Genomic DNA, 25,275 nt, shown 5'->3' with positions numbered 1-25,275 from the left:
ATACTCTAATTATGACATAATAAATATTCCTATTTCAATTTCATAGATACATATATTACTTATATATGTATGGATAGGGCTGATACTACTTGCAGACAAACATGCAAGCCAGTTGGCTTTTACTTCTCTCAGCAAAATAGGCGTGTGGGACTGACAGACAACTGACGGAATGTCTATCCCGACGATAAATTGACAAAAAAAATGTTGATTGTTTTCCAAAAATTAAACATGTCCGGAAATGACTTGCAGGACTAAAGAAATGGGAGAACATTTCCTGTCGTCAAGCTGAACAATTTTAGCTCTTCTCAAAATAATAATGATTAAATTGGTTATACAATTGTATAATAGCACCTCCGGTTCCCATATTATCAATATTGGCAAGACGTGGGAACTAGATTATGTTTCAAAATCGTTCACTGTTTCCATAAGAGCAGAAATAGCTGCTAGAGCTTGAATTTTTCCCCGTTTTACAACAAAGCCACAATAGAAATCCTAACAAAAGTAACAAAGTAATAATCGGGCCTTCAGCGTCTGGACAGCTCAATTCTATTTTGTTTGTGAAGGCGCTACCTGTCGTCCCGGTTGCTAAATGGCCGTGTTAGCGCGGCGTCAAACGTGATTTGTGTTTTCCGGCCACAAGCGCGTCACGTGTGCAAAGCGCCAATTACGTCGGCCCCCTAATTACACACTTAAAGACATAATTAGGCCCGCAAAGAGGTATTGCACGCCGCAACCAGGCAGGAGAAGCTTCGCATGAACGCATGCATCTTAATTAGCCTTTACATCTGTATTGTGTACACATAACATAGATGGGGGGTAGGTGCAAACAAGGATAATGGCTCCTATTGTCTTCAAGATAAGCGAAACAAGAAACAAGAGGCTGAGCTGGCTCTAATGACAATTTAGCGGGATGTTGGGCAAGACAAAAATAAGCGCTAATTGGAAAGAAAACAGATTGAAGGGTTAGCTAAATCTTTCATAATTTTAAGAAGAATGGAGAATTTAGGGACATTGACATTTTAAGAAAATATTGATAAGAGGTTAGCACGTCCGCCTCACAGTTCAGGGACCCGAGTTCAAATCCGCCTCGCGCCGGCCTTCTCGTGTGGAGTTTGCATGTTCTCCCCGAGCCCGCGTGGGTTCTCTCCGGTTTCCTCCCATTCTCCAAAACATGCGTGGCAGGTGCATTGGAGAAACTAAATTGTCCTTCGTTGTAATTGGGTGCGTGAATGGCTGGCAACCAGTTGAGGGTACCCCCCCACCTGCTGGGATAGGCACCAGCAGGCCTGTGACCCTTGTGAGGATAAGCAGCTCTAGAAAATAGTTGAATGGATGGATTATTTCTAAGAATACGTATAAGGATGACTAAGTAGTAGTATGCATATATTGACACAGTATGCATATACTCACATATTAAATATATGTATATAAATGTATATAGAATATATAAACGTACATAGATATATAATTACATACTGTAAATATTATATATATACAAATATATATAGTATATATAGACATACATAGATGTATAATTACATATATATATAGAAATACATATATATAAATATATACTCATATATACACATGTGCAATTATGCACGGTTAAATATTATTATTACTTGCAAATGTAACTGATTTTCTTCAGTCGATTTGAGATTTTTCTCTTTTAAGTTTAAGTATCAAAATAGAAGTGGTCTTTAATCCGATTTTTTGCCAAAATATTCGACAGATTATCAAATGAATCATTTGACACACACCTGACCATTACGCCGACGAGTTCTACGTTGGATTTTAGTGACGCGAGGCGTTTCGTTTCAGCCGTGAAAAAAATCCAATTGTCAAGGGATCACATCGGCGCACGGCAGGTCGCGGATCCATTCCGAATATGCGACCGACACGAAGACGGCAGAAGCGATGACGAGCAGTCGCCGGAGGAGCGGCGCTAAAGTCATTCCCTCCATTCCGACCACAAATACGTCAATTCAATCAAAGCTAACGGCCCCGCGCCCGGCGTGCCGAACGCGCCTCGGCATCCCATTTTGATATTATCCCTTCCCTCCGTGTCGCACGCGCGCCTTCAGACTTCACCCGAAAGGTCAATAGATGTGATCAAAGCAACGATGGGACGCCCTGGGAAATGCCGCGCACGCGCCTACGCACTGTAAGAGGGGGGCGTGCAAACAAGCCCGATGACGGCTACCTCGGCGGGCCTCGGAGGCACGCCGCTCGCCACAAGAGCAATGAGACACCAGCCTTCATGTGAACCTTGAGATATGAGCCGGCGTGTGCGGAGCGGCCCTCTCGCTCTCGCTGCTTAAGAATCCGGTCACATCTCTTGCTAGCAGGCAGGCAGTAAGGCGCTTTCACGCTGGCAGGGTTTGGTTTTTTTTTTTCTCTAATGCTTCTTTCTTTCTCAGCGTGAGCACAAGAGTGTGTGTCTTCCGGTGCGCGCATCCAATCTGACGCTTTATTCTTCGTGTTTTGGGGTGAAATTTGCGTGTTGTATAAAAAAAGGCACATTCCATTGATAGAATGCATTTGCTAGCCCCAAAGCATAAACATCATAACTGATTGCCTAACCCTGACATTAACTTAATCAACTTACCTATACTCTAAATTTTCTGATTTTGCATTAGCACACACGCGTTTGTACGCTATACTTGCAAAGACATCCATTGAAATAACGCATTTCCTATCTTGCCCCAAACCCTAACATCACAGACTGCCTCAACCAAAATCCGGTTCAAACCTATTCTCGAAAATCAAAGGGTCCACCAAATCGGTCCCCACAAATACAGTAAAACCCATAATTCTGTACACCTCATGTGCAAAAACTAAAGGCACATGCACACACACACGTTTGTACAGCCTTGTGAGGACTTTCATTGAAATGCGCTTTTACACACACACATACATATATATATATATATATATATATATATATATATATATATATAAACCCATAAATGGGCAAACTAGGGCCTTGGGGCCATTTGTGGGCCCTTGAAGCTTTTTAATCGGGCCCTCCAAACTTCAAGAAATGATCAGTCGGGAGTTGGGTGATAATGTTAATATCTTGAAATAAAGAGCAACGATCAGTGCTTTAAAATAGGAACCGTTTTCAATTTTTAAAAAAGCTGTATTTTGTTCATTTAATTTTCAGTCCTAGTAAGAGTCAACACATGGGGCTTGAATAATGTGATTTTTTTTTTATTCAAATTCAAGCACGTGTTTTCTAGATAGCCCTCATGAGGTGGATTATCAAAATATTTCATTCATCTGCTTGTGATCCAGCCCTTTTGTCAAATTTTAGAACCCTTTGTGGCAAAAAGTTTTGCCCCAAGTATAGCCACACACACACACAGGCTAATGCTAGCGATGTGTGACGGCCTGCCACTCAAGCCCAGCTCCGTTGAGACGCAGCACAAAGGAGTCGCAAAGATGACTGGGAGGGGAGTGGGGGAGGGAGGGAGGGAAGGGGAAGGGGAAGGGGAAGGGAAGGGAGGATGGGGAGGTGAAGGGTATCAGTGTCTTTCTGCTGGCTGGCTGCGAGCTGTCGCTCTCTGGCTGTCTCCTTATCTCCTTACTCCTCACTCTCCCCCAAGTGGCTGCTTTTGGCAGCTGAACGCCCCCCCCCCCCCTCACCCACCACTCAACTGCCAACCTTCTTTTCCACAGAGCCCCCCCCCCCAGCTCAGTTTCCTCATACCTGACCAAGTGTCACTTCCTTTTAGTCGCAAAGATCTTTCATACAGATGAAATGAAATCAACGAGGGGGGGGGGGGGGGGGGGGAGAAAGAGTGGCACCCAGGGGCAGTGTTCATACCTTTGTCATTTTTTTTTTTAAGGCCTGGAAAGTCATTTTGCTGCTTAAAAGGTTTCACACTGTGAATTTCTATTCTTACTAGGGATAGGATGAGACAGAAGTTCCATGTCTCATGAGATTGAGTCCAAGAAAAGAGGACAAAATTGATCATATATTGTTAAAATAATGCCTAATAAAGATTTTCCAGTTTTTTTTTCTTTTTATTCTTTTTCGTACTTTTGGCCTTTGTTTTGAGGGTAAAAAGTGCGTCTTATATTTGGGAAACGACTGTAATTTGCGTCTATTAAAATGCCTTTTGGCAGACAATATGGAGCACCCGCGTGCTGCTAGCTAACATGCTAGACGCCGTGATAAACAATGGCAACATATGCCGTACAATGCATCAAAAACATTGATCGCGTGCCGGGCACGGACGAGCAATCTTGCGCGATTCTAATCTGGAGAGATCTCGTCAAGTCACGCCGTACATGATTTTTTTTTTGTTCCTATTGTTAACGCGTGGAATGACTTTGACACGTTTCCTTTGTAACCAAGCACATGTGATTTCAAAGCATTGCACTTGACTGTATGTTTTTGCCTCTCAGGGGTGTATCATAAAATACTGTATGGATCAAGGCAGAGCGTGCCCCTCATAAAAAAATTTGTAGGATTTTCTACAAAATGGAACTAGAACCATTTTTGGTTTCCCCACTCAGCATACTAATACAGCGCTTCTCATATGTGAAGGCACTTCAGGGGGTGTGTGAGATTTTGACAAGGTTTCTGCAAATATCCTACCTCATACAGTGGACCCCCCGCCATACGAAATTAATCCATTCTGGAGTTGGGATCGTAAGGCAAAATCGTCGTATGGCGGACAATAGAAACCTATGCTAACTAGCTAATGCGTATAAACCTCAGATAAAAACATCAACATTTTATATACATATTAGAAAATTGTAACAAAATAGGATAGTGGGTGCCACATATATATTATATATGCATATAATTAAACATCATAAATAAAATATATTAAAAAAAAAAAAAACTATGCATGCCTTCGTCATAGTTCTTGATATCGGCATCTTTGTGACACTGTGATGCCGACCAATAGCAGATCGTCATCTTAGTGACACCGACCAATAGCAGACCAGCATTTTAGTGACATATGCACTGACGCATCTAGTGACGTATGAGCGTGGTGCGATTCATACGCACGCACACTGACCGCCAAGATTGAATTTTGTCATTGTTGTTGATGCCATAAAGTGGGGAAAAATGCCGTAAAAAGGGATGAAAAAAAACTTAGCATTCCACTTCCTAACATGAAAAAAAATCATAAGCCAGGGGCGCCGTCACCTGGGGGCCAACTGTATAATGCAGTGGTCCCCAACCACCGGTCCGCGGACTGGGCTGCACCCGAAATGATGTTTTGGAGATGATTTAGTTTAACAGTTCATACGTTTGTGCTTGATCTTTGTTTTTTTTTTGGCGCCTCCTCTGGCCGCTGTTGATATTACATACATAGTGAGAAGGATGATGTGGTTTTTAGAGCAGCCCCTCCCCCATTTTAATGCTGTGACAAGAACAGGACTGTACATTTTTCTTTTCAAATTAAGAGCAAATGAATTGAAACATGAAGCAACATTGCTAAATTGTAGCTCGACTCCTTGTACTAATGTATTTGTAATGTATTTATGTAATGTATTTGTATTTGAAATGCCATTATAGAGACGTCCCAATCATAAATATATTTATATATTTTTGCACCAGAGTTCAATTCACTTAATATTAAAGATCTGACGATAAAAAGTCCCAGTTTGATAGTCGGCAGTATCTCAAGAAAAGAATTGTTTGCTTGTATTCATATTTAAAAAATGTACATCACATTTGATATGGCAAGTTTAACTGTTTTAAGGCAAGTAGTCTAAAATATTTAAACATTCTCCTACTAGCTGTGTTTACTTCCAGCTAGGTTGCCACGTACTATACACATGGTACATATATTTAATTTTGACAATGTGTACATTTCTAGCACAAAATAATGAGAAAAAAATACAACGAAATAAATCGGAATTTCAATCGGACGATTGAATCAACTGAAAATGATGTGAGCGGGCCTGATTTCCAATCACGTGATCAACCTCCGACCATTTTTCGTACGAATCCGCCTCAAACAAGATAACATGTGGGTGGGTGGGTGTACATTTACACAAATTGGTGGATGTCCTCTACCACTGTCCTCAGTCTTTCCTATTAAATCAATTGCTATCTCATGCGCATGCCATGTTGCTATGATGTCACACTGTTTATGTCATTGCTGCTAGCCAGACACTGTAAACAAAAGTAATATCGGGATTGGCCGCCGAATCGTAAATCGAACCCAATCGCCATGACGGAAGGGTGATCAAAACGAAAGATACGAGGGACGGCGTCGCTATCCGAGTCGCATTCATCAAGTATCGAGACTAATGACATCCAGGGAACGCGAAGCTAAATCATGTCCGAGATGATTCGCTGTCATCTCGTCCTTATTTTGTGGATCAATCACGCAAGAGGCGCTTGTGTACGGGAGAGAATTGTGCCACCTATTGGTGCTGCCATCATGTGGCCGAAAATGGTAGAGCGGGAAGAAATGAACAAGGCTGAGCAACAAGACGAGAAGCCGAATGAGTTTGTGGAGGAGGAGGAGGAGGAGGAGGAGAAGGAGGCTTGCTCAGCAATATGGATCTAAAAGTGGAGGTTATTGAAGACGAAGATGTCTTCATCAGCAAGGCGGCCGCCGATACCGCTGACTCATCACTACCCCGACACACAATGAAAATGTCTCACTCTTCATCATCACCCTTCTGGGAAACTCATCATTCTCATCGTTATGACAACAGAAGAGTCATCGGTCAAAGAAAGACAATGACGGCGCATTGTCACCAAAAATATCAGCAATTTTCTTGTTTGGCGCCCTATTGTGTCCACCATTTAAACGCATTCCATTTTTTGCAACATTTCGCAAATCGATATTCCATGCGCATATGCGGCCATCAAAACGGTCTTTGAATTTTTTTTTTTTTCCCCCAAAGTAATGCGGTGGTATGCCTTTTCCACATTGCAATTTTTAAACAATACTTTCTTTTGTCACTTTCTTTCATTGGAAAAGATTTCAAACTAGTCAATAATATTTATTTTTCCCCTTGACTCCATTTCAACACTGCGTACGTCTGCAAGAAAGCTCGGTGTAGAAACCAGTGGCGAAAATACAATCTCTGCAAATACTCGAGAAGAATATTTTTAGTCAACCAATTTTAAATTCTTTTTGACAATATTTTTGATCAATTTTTCCTCCACATCATTCTTGCAATAATTTAGCCAAGGGGTGGCACATTCGTGGTAGCGTGATACCTGAATGGTTGTGCCATGTTGATATTTGTGGTCACCACCTGGGTGAAATTTCAGCTCCCTTGTGTCTTTTCTTTCAATGCATTATCTTTGATGGGTAATGCCTTTGATGTAGCGATCAAAGAATTGGACAAAATACCACATAAGAGTAAAAGGTGACGGACCCGACTATGTCAACTTTTTCCACGGCCCCTCCGAAACTTTTTAAACGAACAAACTTGATCTAAAAACAAAGCAAAATGAAAAAAATAAATACTAGAAAAGGTGACACCTGCTCTACATTTAGCATGACCTGTTTGCCTTCCACCTCCGATTGATGAACTTCCACAATGCAGAGAGCATTTTAATTCAAACAAAAAAGGCAAAAAGAATCTGAAACACGTTTGGAGACATAATGTACTCCTCTGTGGTCAGTTGCTGTGTTCTACTTACAGTGAGCAACAGGGAAAGAGCCATCTAAATCGAATCAATGGAAAGCGAGAAGCCCACATTGATTAATTAATGAAAAGGTGTGCCGAAATACTTTTGGATGGATGACTCACTCGGGCTCCACTTTTAAACGAATAAACCGAGGGTGTTTTTTGTTTGTTTTTTTTTCTCCTTTCGAAAGCCAAATGGGAAAAGCTCGGAGCCATCAGGCTTCTCTCCAAGGCGCCAACTGCACATCTGCCCCTTGGCAAGGCCGGAATTAACTCAAAATAAATAAATAAATAGCCCTATTTCACTCTGCTTTTCTTGTTTCCACCGTCTCTCTTTCAGCTTTTAATTAAAGTGAAGCAGGGGGGGGGGGGCTAAAAACCTGCTCCTAATTACACAGCCACTGCCCCTCACACTCATTCTTTGCCTCTCGCTCATGTTTGTTTCTCTCCTCTGGCCGGTGCGCTGGAGCCCGGCCAGGCAGACACCAGCACCGCCACGGGCATTATTAACATCTGCGGGCAACGCGCACACACACACACACATACGCACCCCAAAAGGTCGCTCTGCTGTTCTATGACACGCTTGTGGACACTTTGCGCCACTTTCGCACAGCGCCGGCTCGCCTAATAGGTGCCAAGCGTAATCGCATTTTGCTCTGATACAATCACACAAGCTTGATGTGATGCTGCCAAAGTCTCCTTGCTGTCGTCGCTTGGCATTGTATTCCTCAAACGTCCAGCAGATGGGGCTAAACGGCTTTCCGATCGGATTTTACAGTTAAAGCGAAGCAGGGGTTTACCGTAATTCCCCAAATATGACACCTTTTTCGCAAAAAATGAAGGCAAAAAGTATGGGTGTGCCCTATAAATGGTAATTTAAAGATTATTTTTTTTTGCACCATTCTAGGGGCCACATAAACCGAGTTTCGTCTCGCGGATGTGCGTTTTTATACTGGCCGTATTCTTATTCGTATAATGACCATAACGTGACGAGCTAGCTAAAATAATGCTTGTTCCAGCATTATTTTCCAAAAAAGAAGCAAACAGACGGAATCTACCGTTCGACACCTTCCTTGCATGGGGGGGGACGTGAGAGGTTTTCTATTTCCTAGGAGGGGCTTTGCTAAATATACTTGTGAAGCACTGCCTTAACCCATTCAATCCCAAAGACATTTAAGTTTTTAAAGTATCCAGACATTCAATCCCAAGTGCTTATTTTGATCTTTTTACTTTTGTTTTTTTTTTTTTTTTTTGGGGGGGGGGGGCAAAAGGAGTTTATATGAATGGCTGGCACTAAATTAAGTACTAAATTAATTAACTAAATTAAGTTAACAATTTCTTTATACATCAGAGTAATCTATTACTTTATATACTTAAGTAACTAAGTATGACAGTAAGCAATTACTTGATTACTTTAGTACTTGAATGCTTATAATTTATCACTTCAGTATGAACAAAGTAATCTAATTAGTACCTAAGTGCTTCACCAAGTAATTCACCACTTTAGTAATTTAATTTCTTATCAATTACTTGAGTAGTTTAGTAGCTAAAGAAATCAAATACTTTTGTGGCTAATTAATTGATAATTATGGCTAATTAAATTTAAAAAAAATGCATTTATATGATTTTTTCCTTAGCATCACAGGACTTAAAGAGTAGCTGTTCATTTTTATTGTATTTTTTTACTGTTTTTAATTAGCATCAGATTTATGCAAATTTCCATCAGTTTAGCGTTGGTATTTCACATCATGTATTTCAGCTGGGTCTGGAACTTCTCTTTATGATAAAGTAATGTTGACTGGATATACTAATCTACCTGAGTTGTGAATTACCGAGAAGAGAGCGAGCAAATGGAGGCATGCAGAAAGTGAGTGGACAGCAGGAGTGGGCGGGACTTTGAAGCCCTGCCGCAATCAAGTCTTTGTCACCATCTGGATGCCATTTTAAAACCATCAGCTCTGGCTCCCTCTTGTAAGCGAGGGTGCGACCGACCCGAAACGGAGTAAATGGGCCGCGGGCCCCCACGACCCACCCCAAAATGGCTGACGTCGACGAGCAAAGATGGCGGCCAAAATAGCTGAAAACGTTTGCTGAATGGATCGGACGATGCAAGTTCAGCCATAATTTAGCCAGATCATGCTTGGACTTCACTCACTGGCCAAATTATTAGGGACGCCTCAAAATCTAGACAGCTACACAAGACATCAAAAAATATTATTACAAACAAACCCGCATTAAACTTGATTCCAAACATGGCCCGATGTAACCGTAGGGAACAATTATGCCGCGGTTTTTGCCCCGCGTCATAATTTCAATATTGAACCATGAAAACATGGCACAATCGACAAGGAAGAAAGAAGTGCGTTCCTACAAAGAATTCATAGGCGTAAATAAAGGATTGTGTGCACATATTTTGGATTGTCAACTGTCTTCAATTTCAGTGGCAGAGACTCTCCACGCTTTGCTTTCTAGCAATAGCAACTGAAGAATTTTTTTTTTAAAAAAAGGTAAGTTATAAACAGACACTGCCAAACCATGCACACAGGATTAAACATAAAAATAAGGCGCTATGATTACTCGATAAGTGAAAACGTTTTCTGATGCAAAGATATTGAACAGCGCAGCCACAATAACACAATCATTGTTGTCAAAACATGCTTGATCATATTTTACTATATTTCTTCTTTTCAACCAAATACAGATGACCAGTTCAATGTCAATTCAAAATGTACTATTGTTTAGCATCACTCATTATTTCCGAGGCACTGATATTATCATAAAAACAAACGAGATTATAAACGGCATGTTCTTGAGAGTTAGTGTGTATTTCCATTAGTGGAGGACAAAGATAAAGAGATGGGGTTTGTGACAGAGAAGAAGCGTCGGGTGTGTGTGTATGCGAGTGCGCGCGCGTGTGCGTTACAGATGAAGTGAAACAGTTGATCTGATGCAAAGTTCACTGACATTCACAGAGAGAATGCACACGCACGCACACAACTGGATGGCGCTACTGGGATAATGACATGGAAATCACATGCTAATGCTATGCTAATCTGGCAATGTTATTCTGCCCACCGGGGACCAGGAGGTAGAGGAACTTCACACAGCGCGCACACACACACACATACGGCAAAATATAGTTGGTCAGGTTTGTCAAAATATTGATAAAGGAAATGTAGTACTGATGCAAACTTGGACAAAAAAAGCAAACTGACATTTTTTTAACTCGATCACTCTGTGATGTCAAATGGCTAAAATGTTGTTGGATTAATAAATTATATAAATACAAAGAATTATAGAGATTGATTTTATAAAAATAGCAAAAAGCAGCTGAAAAACGAAAAGGACTTGAATGACATTGGATGCAACAGCGCCTCTCTCGGGATAAATATGTAACTGCACAATGTTTTACATTAAAATGTTTAACCCTTTCACGTCTATTGGTACAATGTGTTCCACAGCTTTTAAAAAACAAACAAACAAAATGGCAGTGGTTAGAGGAATGGTAGCGATAAAATGAAATGTCATGCCAATGGTTCATACACACCTATCTGCAGATTCATGTGGCATATATATAAGATATTGTTGTCAATGTTTAAGATCAGTATAACGTTTATTGATTTAATTTTTCTTTTCAGCATCAAATAGTTCCATTGGTTAAAAAAAAGTTTCTAGTTTAAATAAAGATTCACTTTTTTAATTTCAGGCATTTTGATGCTTTAAATTGGGGGCAGATGGAAGGAGTTTAACCCTTGTACGGTATTTTGTCCAATCATTCGACATTGACACCAAAAGCATTTCACGAAAAAAGGCAAAGTATTGGAAAAAAAAAAAAAAGACACTAAGAAGCTGAAATTTCACCCAGGCAATGACAGCGCGTCAAATTTCAACATGGCAAGACCACTTCTCACACTTGCAGGAGTGTGCCATCCCTCGGCTAAGATGACGGGGAAGAAAATGAGCCAAATGGTCAAAATGCCGCGGCCAAAAATAAATAATTATGGGGTCCAAATAAAGCCGCGTATTAAGACAATAAAAGCCGAATGTATGGCCGTCACTCCCTTCCTGTCTCTGCGTTTCCCTGCCTGTTCCGCCCCCCTAAGTGGCCGTGATTGACAGGAGAGCTATATCCACGCAATATCAGCCGGCACACGTTCCTATTCCCTCCTGGAGGCTTCATCCGCCGGTCAAATTAACCTTCCGTGCCAAGGGGAGGGGGGTGACGTCGGGGGGGCCGGGCGCGGTCCAATCAGCGGGTGATTAGGCCGGGGGCGGGCGGGGTGAGGGGTCACCGCAATGGGGCCATTGCAAGCCTGATTGGTTTCAATCAGCGGCCGGTCGGGAGGACAGCTGGGAGCTGAGCCGCGCCGTGCGCTAATCAACGCGTCCCACAGTGAGGCATGCACACATACACGCGCGCATTGCCACAACATGAGCATCGACGTGAGCACACATTGACACGGGACAGGAAAGACACAAACACAGCAGGCACAAATGAACAGTCCGGGCGCAAGCCTAGAAACATCCCATCACGGGGTGGAAAACACTGCACAATGTTACAGTAAATGGAATGACTAATTGCATTTGGTCGGATTAATTTGACCATCTGATGTGCGCCCGTGACATTGCTTAGCGATGCTTGGTCCAGCGCAAATCACTCCGCGTCTCCCGAACGGCTTCCCCGCGCAACCCAGCGCATTCCGAGCGCCGTGTCGAAAGCCGCGCAAATCCCTGTTCAAATCTTGGCCGCGTCTGCTCCCAAAATGAGTGACGGCGAAGTCGCCAACATTTGCTTTTGGCTTCTGGAAGCTGCCTTCGCGTAAGCCGCCGTGTCGCGGAACGGCAGCGGTCACATGGGATGGATTGTGTTCTGAAAATAGACGCCATCGCGCTTCACGCCACCCCTGGCCAACATGTCGCTCTGCCCCTGCTTTCTTTATTTGTTCTGCATATAACTAAAAAAATTTAAAAATCAAGCGAACTTATTGTATAGTACGGTGTAGTATAAGAGCCTGTTTAAGTGCAAAAGAAAAAAAAAAAGCTGTGAATCTCTTATTACATTTAAAAATATGTTAAAAATGCAATGTTACAAAAGCAACAACTGTAAACCTAATAAATTGTACAAAATCGTCATGCTTCATTCATTCATTTTTCAATTCTATCAATGATAATACGTGGAGAAGATGTTTTGTTTTCTTTTATTAATAGGGAACAAGTGGGTAGGACCAGTAAATTCAGTTCTGGCTCATTTGAACATCTAACTGTATTGATCCTTACTTTTGGTTTTGTTTATTTTGATGTACTTATATGTTCAATTTAAAAAAGGCGTAACTGCCATCTAGTGATGATGACATCAGAATTTAAAACTAGTCGACATAATCCAGGTTCAGCAATATGGATTTTTTTCCATTTTTATACTTTTCCTCTTGGATTTCCTTCTCACCCTGTTTGACAGGAGATTTACCATTTATCATGTTTAGGGGCCGTCAGTTGCCCATCTTTGATTTATATACTATATGCAGTCATTTTTTTCACTGTATTTTTAATTTAAATGGGTACTAAAACGATTTATTTCCAGTTGACTAGAAAATGTGTAACTTATTTTGATGATGTCGGTGTTTAAATGTTCAATAAATCAAACTAAAAAATGACATGCCTGCCATCTAGTGATGAAGGATGATATTACAACTTCAAACTAGTCGCCAACATACCACAGGTTCAGCAACATGGATTTGTATATTTGTAGATTTTTTTTTTCTCAGCCTATTTCTTTAAAAACAAATTTCCTTCCTCCCTTTTTCCACAGAGAACTTCAAGTGATTATTACCATTAGGGTTAATGTTTCGATTATGCTTCCCGGAGTCACATGACAGTACATTTCTGCGCTGACAGCTGTCAACGGTCTGCGCATGCGCGTGAGTTAAAGTGGGACGGCTCCGCCGCTCACAACTTTGCTCAAGTGTTGACGGCTTGAAAAGTTGACTTTGCGACAAAAGAAGACATCAGGCAGAGCGTACTGCGCCTGTCTCGGCCACGTAAGCAAACCAAACACGCCCCAAGTCTCGTTTTCCAACCAGCTGGTCAAGTTTGTGGATGGCGGATGTTGACGGAGGTGACTTGTCAGTGAGGTAAGAACATTTCTGGGCCGATCCGTCTCCGGTTCCGCCTCGATCGGCTTTCGTAACATTGTCCAAAACTACTGCGTGTTTCGAAACTTTAACTAATAGCCTACATCAAGATCAGAGCGAAATAAATAAAAAAAAGATGGGGGAAAAAGTCAGTTACTCATACGAAATGACGGATACGACTGTCATTTGGAGTCCAAAGTTTCGCTCGTCCGCTAAAGACGAACTCCAGATGTCGACCGAGCCGCGTAAGGCGGAACCCGTGACAGACGGCGTGCGGGTCAGTCGAGGCGTGGAGCGGAGAAATTTGACGTGACCGACACGCGTTTAGCGGCGCAAAACTCATCAACGTGCGTGACCGAACTGGGTCAGAAATAAGATGGAAAGCTTCGGCACAATGCAGCAATCATCACCTAGCATATGTATTCACACTCTAAACGCAACTATCGTAATTCTGGTACTTCTTGTAGATCAAAAGTGACTAGTCAAAGATTTGACTCAAAGATAGTACCGTTACTTTAGAACAGCGGTTCTAAAATGGGGGTACGATTTAAGAGCAAATTAATTGGAACATGAAGCAAAGTGTTGCTTGGTTATGGTCTAGTGACTTTCGCAAAACATTGTATGCCTTTATTATATACCCTAGGTTTCATTTTGTCATTAGTGATGCATTTTTCCGACAGATGAGCCAGAAAATAATCCTATGATGTTTACACATGCTATGTTCAGCCAAATACTGTATTTGGCTGAACAAAAAAACTTCACAGAGGGTATGTCATTGGAAAAACAAAGTTTTAAAACCACAGCTTTACAATATCTTGAGTAATAGTAGTTCTCCAAATAATCATTGACAAAAATCTACAAGTACTGTGCAACTGCTAAATTCCTTTTTTTTTTAATGCAAATGTATGAACATCAAGATAAAAATCTAAAATATGAATTTTCAAATCCAGCTATTGCTCAACAATATAACTACGGTAACGTGGTCTAGGTATTTGGTATTGGTGACTACTCAAGAATCGAGTACTTGTACTGGTATCGGTCTGGCAATAGTGATCTTGAAAAAAAAAATGTTTCCGTTCATGAAACGGTTCCAACAGGTTCATCAGGCAGAGATTACGGACTATGCGTTCTCCCAAATTCTAAGTAGAGTTCTTGTGGACTGAACTGTGGACATTTTTAAGACGAACACAAATGCTAATCGTTTTCCTTGTATGTAAACAAATTGAATTGTGTCTCTGCAGACAAAACCTGCCCGTTCCCCTGCACTGATGTCCTCCTGGTGGTGGGACCAGTGGTCCCTAGTGGGCCCAAACGGAACCGTCGGTTCTAGCGGACCCGATGACAAGACCTGCTTCAACAGCACGCAGAATACTGTCCTGAACGGGGTCCATTTTGGGGGCGTGCCCGTCGTGCTGCTTCTCAACTTTAGTGTCTTTTTGGTATGAGCTCCCCTTTGTCCGTATTTAACCCATTCAATCCCAAACATGTATTTTTATGTCTCCGCTTTTAAAACAACAATAAAAAATCCTATAACATCTTTTGGAGTTAAATTTTGGGGGGTATGTTGGTCCTACAGGTGTTGCTGATCCTGTTTTCCATTATACGAAGGAAGTTCTGGGACTATGGACGTCTGGCGCTGGTTGCGGACAACGAAAGGTTAGGTTAAGACACAAGTTTAAAGTTTTTGATTTGAAGCTGAGAAATGGCGAGTGATTTCGTAAAATACGTTTCAGGGTCACCGGCTCGGGACGCCATCTTTACAGACAAACGTCGTCTTGTGTGTCCAACGGGGACGAACTGGAGTATGAATTGGTTCGTTGAACAAACATTATTGATGATTAGAACCCAAATGAACTTGTCACAATCTGAACAACATTTATTTGATTTTTTTTCTTAAGGGGTTCTGTTCCTGGCTGCCTTTCATTCTCCGAATGGAGTGAGTGTCATTCAAGTCCCGATTTAAAAAATATATTTTGAAATATGTTCTATTCAGCCTGCTAGTCTAAACAAGGCCCTGATAAATATTGTTTGTCAAATATAAATTAAGCAGTAAAATCCACCCGTTTTAGGGGTGTGGCCATTGACTGAGTGACATCACACCTCAGGTAACCAATCCCAGTTTAGTTTGGGAAAGTCACATGACCAAATTTAGAATAGATTAGTTTTTACCTGAACAACCGTTGTCATTTTCAGCCAACAGAAAGTGACAAGATGGCCGCCCCTGAGATTTTGCTGCCAAATTCAAAACCAAAAATGTCACGTTTAGGCTAGTGGGGGTGAAGAGAGAGAACATTCCTGCAATGTTTTTCTTCTCCTTCAGTGACGAAAAAATCCAAGCCAGGTGCGGCAGGGACGCCGTTCACTACCTTTCCTTCCAGCGCCATCTGGTCATCCTGCTGCTGGTCATTACCGTCACTTCCCTCTCCATCATACTGCCTGTCAACCTGACGGGTGACCTGCTAGGTGAGCTTCGGCGCCACCTCATCTCAATTGGCTTCACTTGGAGCTCAACTACTTTCACTTCCCTTAACCTCCAAGGCATTGACAATTTCACCTGCGGCGTGAAAGTGGAAGAAAAAGTCCCTTAACTGCGTCTTCTCCTTTTTTGCCCGCTATGCGAAAACTGAATTATGATGTAAACGCACCTTACAACAGCTTAACAGCATTCCATTCTTAATGTCTTTCAGGGAACAACCCACAAAGTTTTGGAAGGACGACCATTGGAAATCTTCAAAATGGGTAAAAAACAGCAACATGGAAGCAAAACTGCAATAAGACCTACTTTGTAGTACGGACAGTCTTAAAATAAACCAAACATGAGTCAAAAACCCAAATGAGGTTTTTAAAAAAAATTGACCATATATATATATATATATATATATATATATATATATTTTTTTTTGTTTTGTTTTCTAGAAACGACTGGTTATGGCTTCACACAGTGTTTGCCGTCCTCTATCTTGGCCTCACTGTCGTTTCGCTGCGACATCACACATCCCAAATAAAAGGCATGGGTCAAGATACAGTGAGTTCCTGCTTAAAAAAAAACCCCAAAAAACCCGATTTGACACCGGGGAAACCTAGACATAACCTGCCATGTTTTTAGGCCAGAAACACCTTGTTTGTGACCTCTGTGCCCAGAACGACGACGGAGGACGACGTAATGGCGCATTTCACGTAAGTGGACTGAATGGACTTTTTGTGATCGTTGCACCCGAGCAAAAGCGTTACTTGTGTTGCTTTTCGTACAGCGAGGCGTACCCTTCTTGCCGAGTTTGCGCCGTCAACATCGCCTATGACGTGGCCAAGCTCATGCACCTCGATAAGGAAAGGTAACAATCCAAACAGTCAAATATCTAAAAACAACAACATCGCATTAGCATGCCTGAGAAACATTTTCGGGTGTGTCAGCACACCCACAAAAAAAAAAAACAACAAAACCAACAAAACACTTCAGTGGGTGGTGTGACAAGTATGCCGAGGTGTTTTTCACACTAGAGTTCGAGCTGGAAAAAACCTGCGTTACTACGAGCGCGTGCTTGAGAAGACTGGCAAGCGGGAGACCATTTATCCCAGACTGTGCGGTTATCTTTGTTGCTGCGCCAACTGTGACAAGGTAATCACACAAATGGGCTTGTTTTAAAATCAGTACTGGATTTTCCGCACTATAAGGCGCACCTAAAACCTTATAGCCCTCGAAAGCCCCCGAAAATGATCAAAATACTGCACAAAGTTTAAGCAGTAATTATATATGATTAAGTAATAAAGTCCTGCATTATTTTAGGTACTAAAGTAACCAAGTACTACTGGATTCATTTTGTACCAGCCTTTTTTTTTTAACCATCCTTTGATAGAGCTCAAATACGGCAAAAGCCAAGAGGAGCCCACTTGCATGCACATGCTTGCATCTGCCCCCAGGTGGACGCAATAGAGTACTACAGCACCAAAGAAAAGGACCTGCTGGAGGAGGTCAGGCAGCAGGTGGAAATGGTGCCACAGCGCCCCCTGGGGCTCGCCTTTGTCACCCTTCAGACGGAGGCCATGGCCAAGTAGTGAGTCGTCTTTTATTTTCATGCCAACTGGGAATCCATATTAGGACCCATTCCAACACGCTCAACACCGCTAAGCGGCGTTAGCTGTCACAGACCCAGTGTGATGCGTTCAGGCCCGGGGCCAAAATTCACTCGACTCGAAAGTTCATCATGTCTGTCCCGCGCGCTCGTTAGCATCCTGAAAGACTTCAACGCGCTGGAATGCGGCGGCGCCAGAAGCTGCTGCGGCCGACAGCCTCAGCCTTCCACCAGGAGTGCCGGTATCAAAGTCCGAAAGTGGAGGGTCAGCTTCGCACCCCATCCCAAAAATCTGTATTGGTAAGCGTGCTCTCATTTGACATGAGAAATCAGATATGGATGAAAAAATGAACGATCAACATTTTAATGGGTTAGGGTTAGCCGTCAAAGAAAAATGGGAAAGTATTTATAAAAAATAATAAACTGATTTAACGTCAGTTTTAAAGGATAGACATTTTTCTAGCAAAAAGGTAATATTGTGTATAATTAATCTGATTATATATTTGATAATTAACCCCTTTAAAAAATGCTACCTTCTGCCAAAATGACACCTGTGTTCAAGGCTTGGGTGCCGACCATTTATGGCTCACCTTTTGGTTATGTGACGTCTATCGGCTAAACCGCGTCATGACCCGAGCCCTCAACAAATTTACAGTCGACAGCAAGTGAAAGAAATGTGTTTTAAAAGCATTACCTGTAGCTGAAAAATCATTGTTTTCAAATTAACTCATTCAATACCAAACACGTATTTTAAGCGTCCAATATATACATTTTTCCGCCACAATATTTTCAAATAGCTGCCACTAAAATTCAATTCTTCATGAAATATGACTTTCTACTGCTAAAAATGGCTAAATAGTATGTACTGCGTCATTTATTTCCACGCCAACCGGGAAACGACAAAGTAGATAGTAGCTAATGTAAACGTGTCTTGTTATTTTCCCAGGGACCATCTGTCAGTTCAGGGCTTCTCCTGGTTCATGCGCTACATGATGCTCAACTTCCTGCTCTTCTTCCTGCTGACCTTCCTCACAACGCCCACCATCATTATCAACACCATCGACAAGTTCAACGTCACTAAGCCCATCTACTATCTCAACGTAAGTTTCATCAGACCGGCGCGTCCCTCCAGGTTGCCGAAACGTTCTCCCGCCCGCAGAGTCCGATCATCAGTCAGTTCTTCCCCACCTTCCTACTGTGGTGCTTCTCGGCACTGCTGCCCACCATAGTCTACTACTCGACGCTGGGGGAGGCCCACTGGAGCAGGTGGGACCCCCGCGTTCCCATCGGCGGGCCAGGCCGTATTGCAATTTGGCTTGAATGGGCCCCTTGTGTTGTGTCAGGTCCAGCGAGCAGCTGAGCATGATGCACAAGCTTTACTTCTTCCTGCTCTTCATGGTGCTCATCCTACCCTCGCTAGGCCTCACCAGGTCATTTCCACGCGCTTCCACATCTTATGCTGTCAATGAATTGCTGTTATTGTTCAGTTGATGAGAAAACTGATTTTGCACTTATCAATCAAATTTTATATGTATAGCCCCGAATCACCGAAGTCTCAAAGGGCTTCACGGATGAAAAGATGTCATGTGGAGACTTCTATCGAAAAAAGGAGTCGTACAGAGACGTCTTTTCGGTGTAAGGTACACAACAGCATCCCCTGTCAAAGCTCCCAGACGGGGAGGGAAAAACTCAAAAACCCAAATTTGGGGAAAATCAGAAACCTTCAGAAGGGACCACAGGTGGGAGGAGCCCACGGGTTGAAGTGGATGCTGCATGTACCAAATACAGACAAATAGATACACGTCACAGACAAATATCGGTAAACAATATAGATTACAGAAAACATATTGTGCTGTATTGTGCAATGATGACTTGACAGCAGGCAAAGCCATTGGGCGGGAACCCTCCCACAGTCCAACCAAGTGGACCGCAGACGGTCCAGCTATTAACCCGCGATGGTCGATCAGCCCAGGGCCAAATAGGATTTATAGATATATACACACATTTATACACACAGTATGTTTGTAAATATGCCGTTTTGTCTATATAAAAACATAAATCAACCCTAATGTTTTCTTTTCAATAATGTGCTAAACACGGCATTTTGATTAGTGGAACCTGAGATTGAATGTCTAGATTCTGGAATGACGTATAAGTACGTCTTTGGATTCGAATGACCATTCCAGACCCTTATACAATATTACTATTTGAAAAAAGAATACTGTAAAAGATTATCAGGAATTGGATGTTTGGACTCAGTAAAGACGTATAAATACGTCCTTGGGTTTGAATGAGTTAAAAGTATTTAGCAAATTCTTCTTTTTGGCTTACTGTTAAATAGGGGAGATTTTAAACTTAGTATTAACTGTAGTTAATGATTCGTTTTTTACTCGAATCTTTTACTTTGACCACGAGAGGATTTTTTCGTTTCATGTGCGCAAATCTTTCTGATGTTATTTCTTTAAAAGTGAAGTAAAAAGTGAACAAGTGGTTGTGTTTCCCTCCTCGCAGTCTGGCTTTGTTTTTCCGCTGGCTTTTTGACAAAGAATTTCTAACGGATGGGAAGCTGCGGTTTGAGTAAGTTCCTCTCACTCTTGCATAAATGTCATCCTTATTCACACTTCCACATGATCCCGCTATACGAAGAGCCATGACGGGTTTTTTTTTTCTCGATTCCAGATGCGTGTTCTTACCGGACCAAGGGGCCTTTTTCGTCAACTACGTGATCGCGGCGGCCCTGGTGGGCTCGGCCATGGATCTGATGCGGCTGCCCGGTCTGCTCCTTTACACCATCCGCCTGGCGTTTGCGCGTTCGGCCGCTGAAAGGCGATACGTCAAACAGGTTTGAGTCAGGCCAAAAACAACATCGACGGCTCGGGCTACTTACTGGAATGACCTCGCTTTTTCCATCATTTACTGACTCATGTTTACCAGAAGCGAATTCATTCATTTTTTGGGGGGGTTGTGTCAATAATTGCTCCTCTAACGACTCGTTTTTAACACACTTTTAATGTCTCGTGTAGAATGCTCGTTCAATTTTGTAGCAGCGGCGTGAAACAAACGGCCCGCGGGCCCAATCTGGCCCACAAAGAGGTTTAATACGGCCCGCGAGATGTTTTTCAAATCATCCTAAGAAGAAGAAGAAATGGAAAATGACCTTTACTGGGCACAGCAGCCCCTTTTGGCCGAGGAACATGCACAAACGGCCTTTATTCGGCACACGTTTTTCTATTTTTAAGTCTTAAAACGGGTAAGAATTTTCAGGGTTTTAGAGAAATGTAGGGGTATGTTAGAATTTAAGCGGTGGCTGTTACGGACGCTTTCAGACGTTTTGCCTGTTTAGACCGCTGCGCCCAATAATGGTTAAACTCCATAAAATGAATGAAAATGTTCCATTTCTTCATAAAATACATTTTTATAGCATTCAGCCTCGCTCTGCACTACAACAAACTGCTTCCGCCTTTCCCAAAAAATGAAAACGTAGCATAGCATAGCAAAAATCTTCATATAATTGTTTTTAAGTTACATAGCGTGATTTCACCTTCCTGGAGGAAAATGTATCTCAATTAGGCCCCTGAACTGGAATGACATTGAGACCCCTGCTTTATGCCGTTCTTTTATTTCTATTTTCAGAACCAAGCCTACGAATTTGAATACGGCGCCATGTATGGCTGGATCCTGTGCGTGTTTACTGTCATCATGGCTTACAGTGTCATTTGTCCCATTATTGTGCCTTTTGGTGAGTATACTTGGGATCTTCAGCTCACAAATAATTTGCATTCTTAACCACAATTTCTACAACCATATTTTTGTCATCAAGCTACACTAATGCAGTAGTAAGGTTGAAAGTACAGTAAATATGCGGAGGGAAAAACACAAAAATCTGCGGACTTAGTTGCAAGCCCTGAGGAACGCCAATAGTTTTTTTTTTTCTGGAATGGCGCGTATAATTGTGACGTATATGAACGGTATCATTTAAGGACATATTTCTACATCTTTTCAGAGTCCAAAAATCCATTCTCATCCGCTTGCTTACTTATATATATATATATTTTTTTTTTAATATTCAAACATTATGGTGTAATAGGGTTTGAAAATGGCTGTTATGAGTTAAAAATAAGTGGGCTCGATGATATTTGTAGAATATCTTTTAAAACAGAAGTCAAGGCTGTAAAAACTAGGGGTGTCTCGATCAGATACTGATCAATCAATCAAATTTTATTTGTCTAGTGAACAGACCTGTAGGCTACAATATGAATATCGTGTCAGAACTGAAAAGGTAACTAATCACGGCTCACCATTTGGTTACGTGACGTCGCAAGCTGAGCCCTGAGTACATTGGATATCATTTACTCCGCTTCTGTAAAATATTCTAAATGCTTGTGTATCCCCTACAAGGTCTCCTGTACATGACGCTGAAGCACCTGGTAGACAAGCACAACTTATACTTCGCCTACTTGCCAACACGTCTGGACCGCCAGGTCCACCTGAAGGCTGTCAATCAAGCTCTGGCCGCGCCCATCATCTGCCTAATATGGCTTTATTTCTTTTCTGTCCTTAGAACAGGTAAGTGACATACCGCTGGCACCTTCCTGGACCCTTTTTTTAGCTAGTGGCAAAATATTTGGAACCTCTGTGAAATTTCAGGTTTCTGGGCATCCACTTCCTTGTTTACTTTGGTGGTACTCGTCATCACAATCTTCATCTGCCTCAGCTACACCTGCTTCGGCCATTTCCGATACCTCAGTCCACACAATTACACAGTAAGCCAACAAGTTGGGTTAGGGAACTTACACGTTTCATTTTCATCTGCTGACATCGATTTTGTCCTATGACAGGTGAGGGAGGAAGACGAGGACACGCCTGAGGGAGTGGAAGAAAATACCATGGTAAAAATGCCATAAATAATAAGATTTTTTTGTTTTTCTTTGTTTTTAACTGTGTGTATGTGGGTACCTATATTTTTTAGATGTAAAAGGTGTGTATGGTCTTGCTCTTCCGTGGCGTCAACCTAACACGCATGTGTGAGTTTCATTAAGGAGACGAGCACGCCTACAAAACACGTGATTGGCTCCCGGTGCGATCATAGACCAATGAAAGCAGGAGTAGATTACAAGTCCCGCTCTTGTAGGAGTGCCCATCTCCCTCATGAAACTCACATGTGCTGTTGGACACGAAGGAAGATCAGGAAAGAGCTGGGCCGCACCGGAGTGTTGTAAATCTCTTACCTAGATTTCTTTTGTAATAAATCGGAATTTCAAGTATAAATTCAGATTTTTATCATGTTTGGTTAGCTACAGGCTTCACTCTAATTAGACTTCTGGGTGTCGCTAACATAACCGGCTCTCTGTGAGACTACAGCCAAAGGGATGGGAAATGGAAGGGACAACAGTACAGTTACTGTACTGTATAAGGTTTAATAATTTAAGATTTAGAAAATGTGTGTACTGCAGTAGTTTGAGTGCACTTATTGGTATCATCTGTCTGGCATGCAGGGAACCTTCACAGTGTGTCTCTACGGAATATAGCTTTAATGAGAAAAAAAAAAAAAAAATCGGTGATGCACTGAGGGTGCCATAGGGGAGGTGCGAAGTAGCGAGGGATCACTGTCAATAAAGTAACACATTGGCGTACGTGTGTTTTATTTATTTTATTTTTTTAACAGGTTTACCTACCCAGAGTTCTGAATCCCAAATCGTCGGCAGGCCCGAAGTCGGCACAGGCCCAGAAGTCGTACGGTTCCACAGAGGGCAGCCTGGAATGCAGCCCCAGTCCTGTAGAGAGCAGCGTGGAAAGTACAGACACTTAATTGAACATTTTTGCCATTCCCCTGGGAATGAATTTAGCCAAAGGACACAAAAGTGTGGCAATACTGTCAAAAATGTACGCAGGGGAAAAAAAAATGTCACATGTTGGACATGTTTACAAGGTCGCCCAAAAAAATATTCTGCACAACTTTGGTTGAGAGAAAAGAAAAAGCACAGTGAAATGAATGTCATGATGAACTAATGAAAAAAAAATGTTGCAGGAGAACAACATAAGCATTATTGATACCAAAGATGTAAATTGGGTAGTTAATGATTCAAGAGGAGCTCTGATATGAGGAGCACTTCAAGTTTTGCAATGTTAATGCACTTTCTATATCACACCCAATGTTTATTTACAGAACGTACATGCATTGAATTGAGGTATTGGTCGATTTTTTATTTTTTTTTACAAATTCATTTGCCAAATCATTTGTTTACAAAAACTAAAACATCCTTTCTTACATTAAATTAGTTGTAACATTAGTATTCAAACGAACAAATATCCAAACTGACAAAAACAATTTTGTTGGTTTTTCTTCAATCTAAAACATTTTCTAACTTTTTTGCAAGTCAATAAAAATAAAATGTATGTTTTCCAATTTTGTGTTTTTATTCGTTGCGAAGAGGTCAAAAGCTTTGTAATTTTTTGTGCTAGTTTTCACCCCAAAATTCACAAGTCTTTATGCATTTTTTTAAACAAACTTTTTTTTATTCAACAAACATTTGCTCTAATTCCTTGAATTAAGGGGTAAGTAAACCAAGATTTTTTTTTAAACCCTATTTTTTTAAGTTAGCTTCACTAGTCTAAACCGTATTCCACTTACTATTGTGTATTAATGTAATATAATAATGTTTTTGTTAATTAATAAAGCAGAAAACTCGACCTGCCTTTAATCAGCTCAGGAGGCGGCCATTTTGTCATTTGCTGTGCGCTGAAAATGACGTCAACGTTGCTCAGGTAATGACCAATCACAGCTTAGCAAGCAAATGTCAGGTGAGCAACTGTGATGTCATTTTTCAGAATCCAAGTGGCAAAACGGAGATGGATAAAAACAGTTTGATTCTAATGCTTCCTTCATATTCTAAACCGAAAACATTCGTTTGAATGCCGTGTTTCGACTAATGGAGCTTCAAAGAACATATGGTAAAGAAGAGTTGTCATCCCTTTTATGATTTTTTTCCCCCCTCTCGAAGCAAAAATTTTTTTGAAGTTGAAAGCAAAGGCACGCTTGCGCAAAAGCCATTCGCAAAACCGACATTTGAAGTAATGACCGCGGTAAGTCTTAGGGGGGCGCTGTTGCGCCACTATTCATTTTCCTACTCGCAGATTTGACTGGACGGGGTTGAACCCATTACCGGACAATAGTGGCTGTAGCTCCGCCCCCTCACCTGATCTCTCACCACTGTCGGCCCCTCTTGCGCTGCTGCCATTTTTTGCCCCCCTTTCAGCCTCTCTTTCTCATCACACGCTTCCCAGCCGGCCTGACTGAGGCCTCCGCTCGTCTCGCTCGGCTGTTGTCATGTAAAGACTTTCGGCTGCGCTTGATTAGCCCGTTTGTTATGCTTGGGCGCTGGAGTGCTGCCCCAACAATGTACATATGTAGGTTAGTAGGTGACTTGAAAATCCTTTTTTTATTTTTTTTTTTAAAT

At 41.8% G+C, this 25,275-nt stretch overlaps 1 protein-coding gene across 1 annotated transcript; it reads left to right on the top strand.

The window, feature by feature from the left end:
• Positions 1-13,553: 13,553 nt before the first annotated feature.
• tmem63a (transmembrane protein 63A) lies at positions 13,554-24,224 on the top strand. Its single transcript, XM_088403876.1, has 23 exons — positions 13,554-13,748; positions 14,990-15,187; positions 15,325-15,404; positions 15,482-15,560; positions 15,647-15,684; positions 16,069-16,211; positions 16,436-16,487; positions 16,665-16,773; positions 16,855-16,925; positions 17,000-17,080; positions 17,247-17,364; positions 17,667-17,800; positions 17,975-18,118; positions 18,765-18,918; positions 18,978-19,084; positions 19,162-19,248; positions 20,330-20,395; positions 20,498-20,660; positions 21,452-21,557; positions 22,217-22,384; positions 22,466-22,581; positions 22,657-22,707; positions 23,484-24,224. Exons 2-23 carry the CDS (start codon positions 15,017-15,019, stop codon positions 23,625-23,627), a joined length of 2,382 nt encoding a protein of 793 aa, XP_088260002.1. The 5' UTR covers positions 13,554-13,748; positions 14,990-15,016; the 3' UTR covers positions 23,628-24,224.
• The last annotated feature ends 1,051 nt before the right edge of the window (positions 24,225-25,275 follow it).

The sequence above is a fragment of the Hippichthys cyanospilos genome, chromosome 20 (genome assembly GCF_059441005.1).
Source record: "Hippichthys cyanospilos isolate Australia breed blue-spotted pipefish chromosome 20, RoL_Hcya_1.0, whole genome shotgun sequence".
In the NCBI taxonomy this organism is placed as follows: domain Eukaryota; kingdom Metazoa; phylum Chordata; class Actinopteri; order Syngnathiformes; family Syngnathidae; genus Hippichthys; species Hippichthys cyanospilos.
This window is presented reverse-complemented; position numbering and strand designations above follow the sequence as displayed.

Bases quoted from the DNA above. Each gene is read 5' to 3' on its own strand.
- tmem63a (XM_088403876.1), top strand. From the start codon at position 15,017: ATGTCCTCCTGGTGGTGGGACCAGTGGTCCCTAGTGGGCCCAAACGGA. The intron at 19,085-19,161 runs GTGGGACCCCCG...GTGTTGTGTCAG, and splicing joins GGGGAGGCCCACTGGAGCAG to GTCCAGCGAGCAGCTGAGCA. The intron at 19,249-20,329 runs GTCATTTCCACG...CCCTCCTCGCAG, and splicing joins CCCTCGCTAGGCCTCACCAG to TCTGGCTTTGTTTTTCCGCT.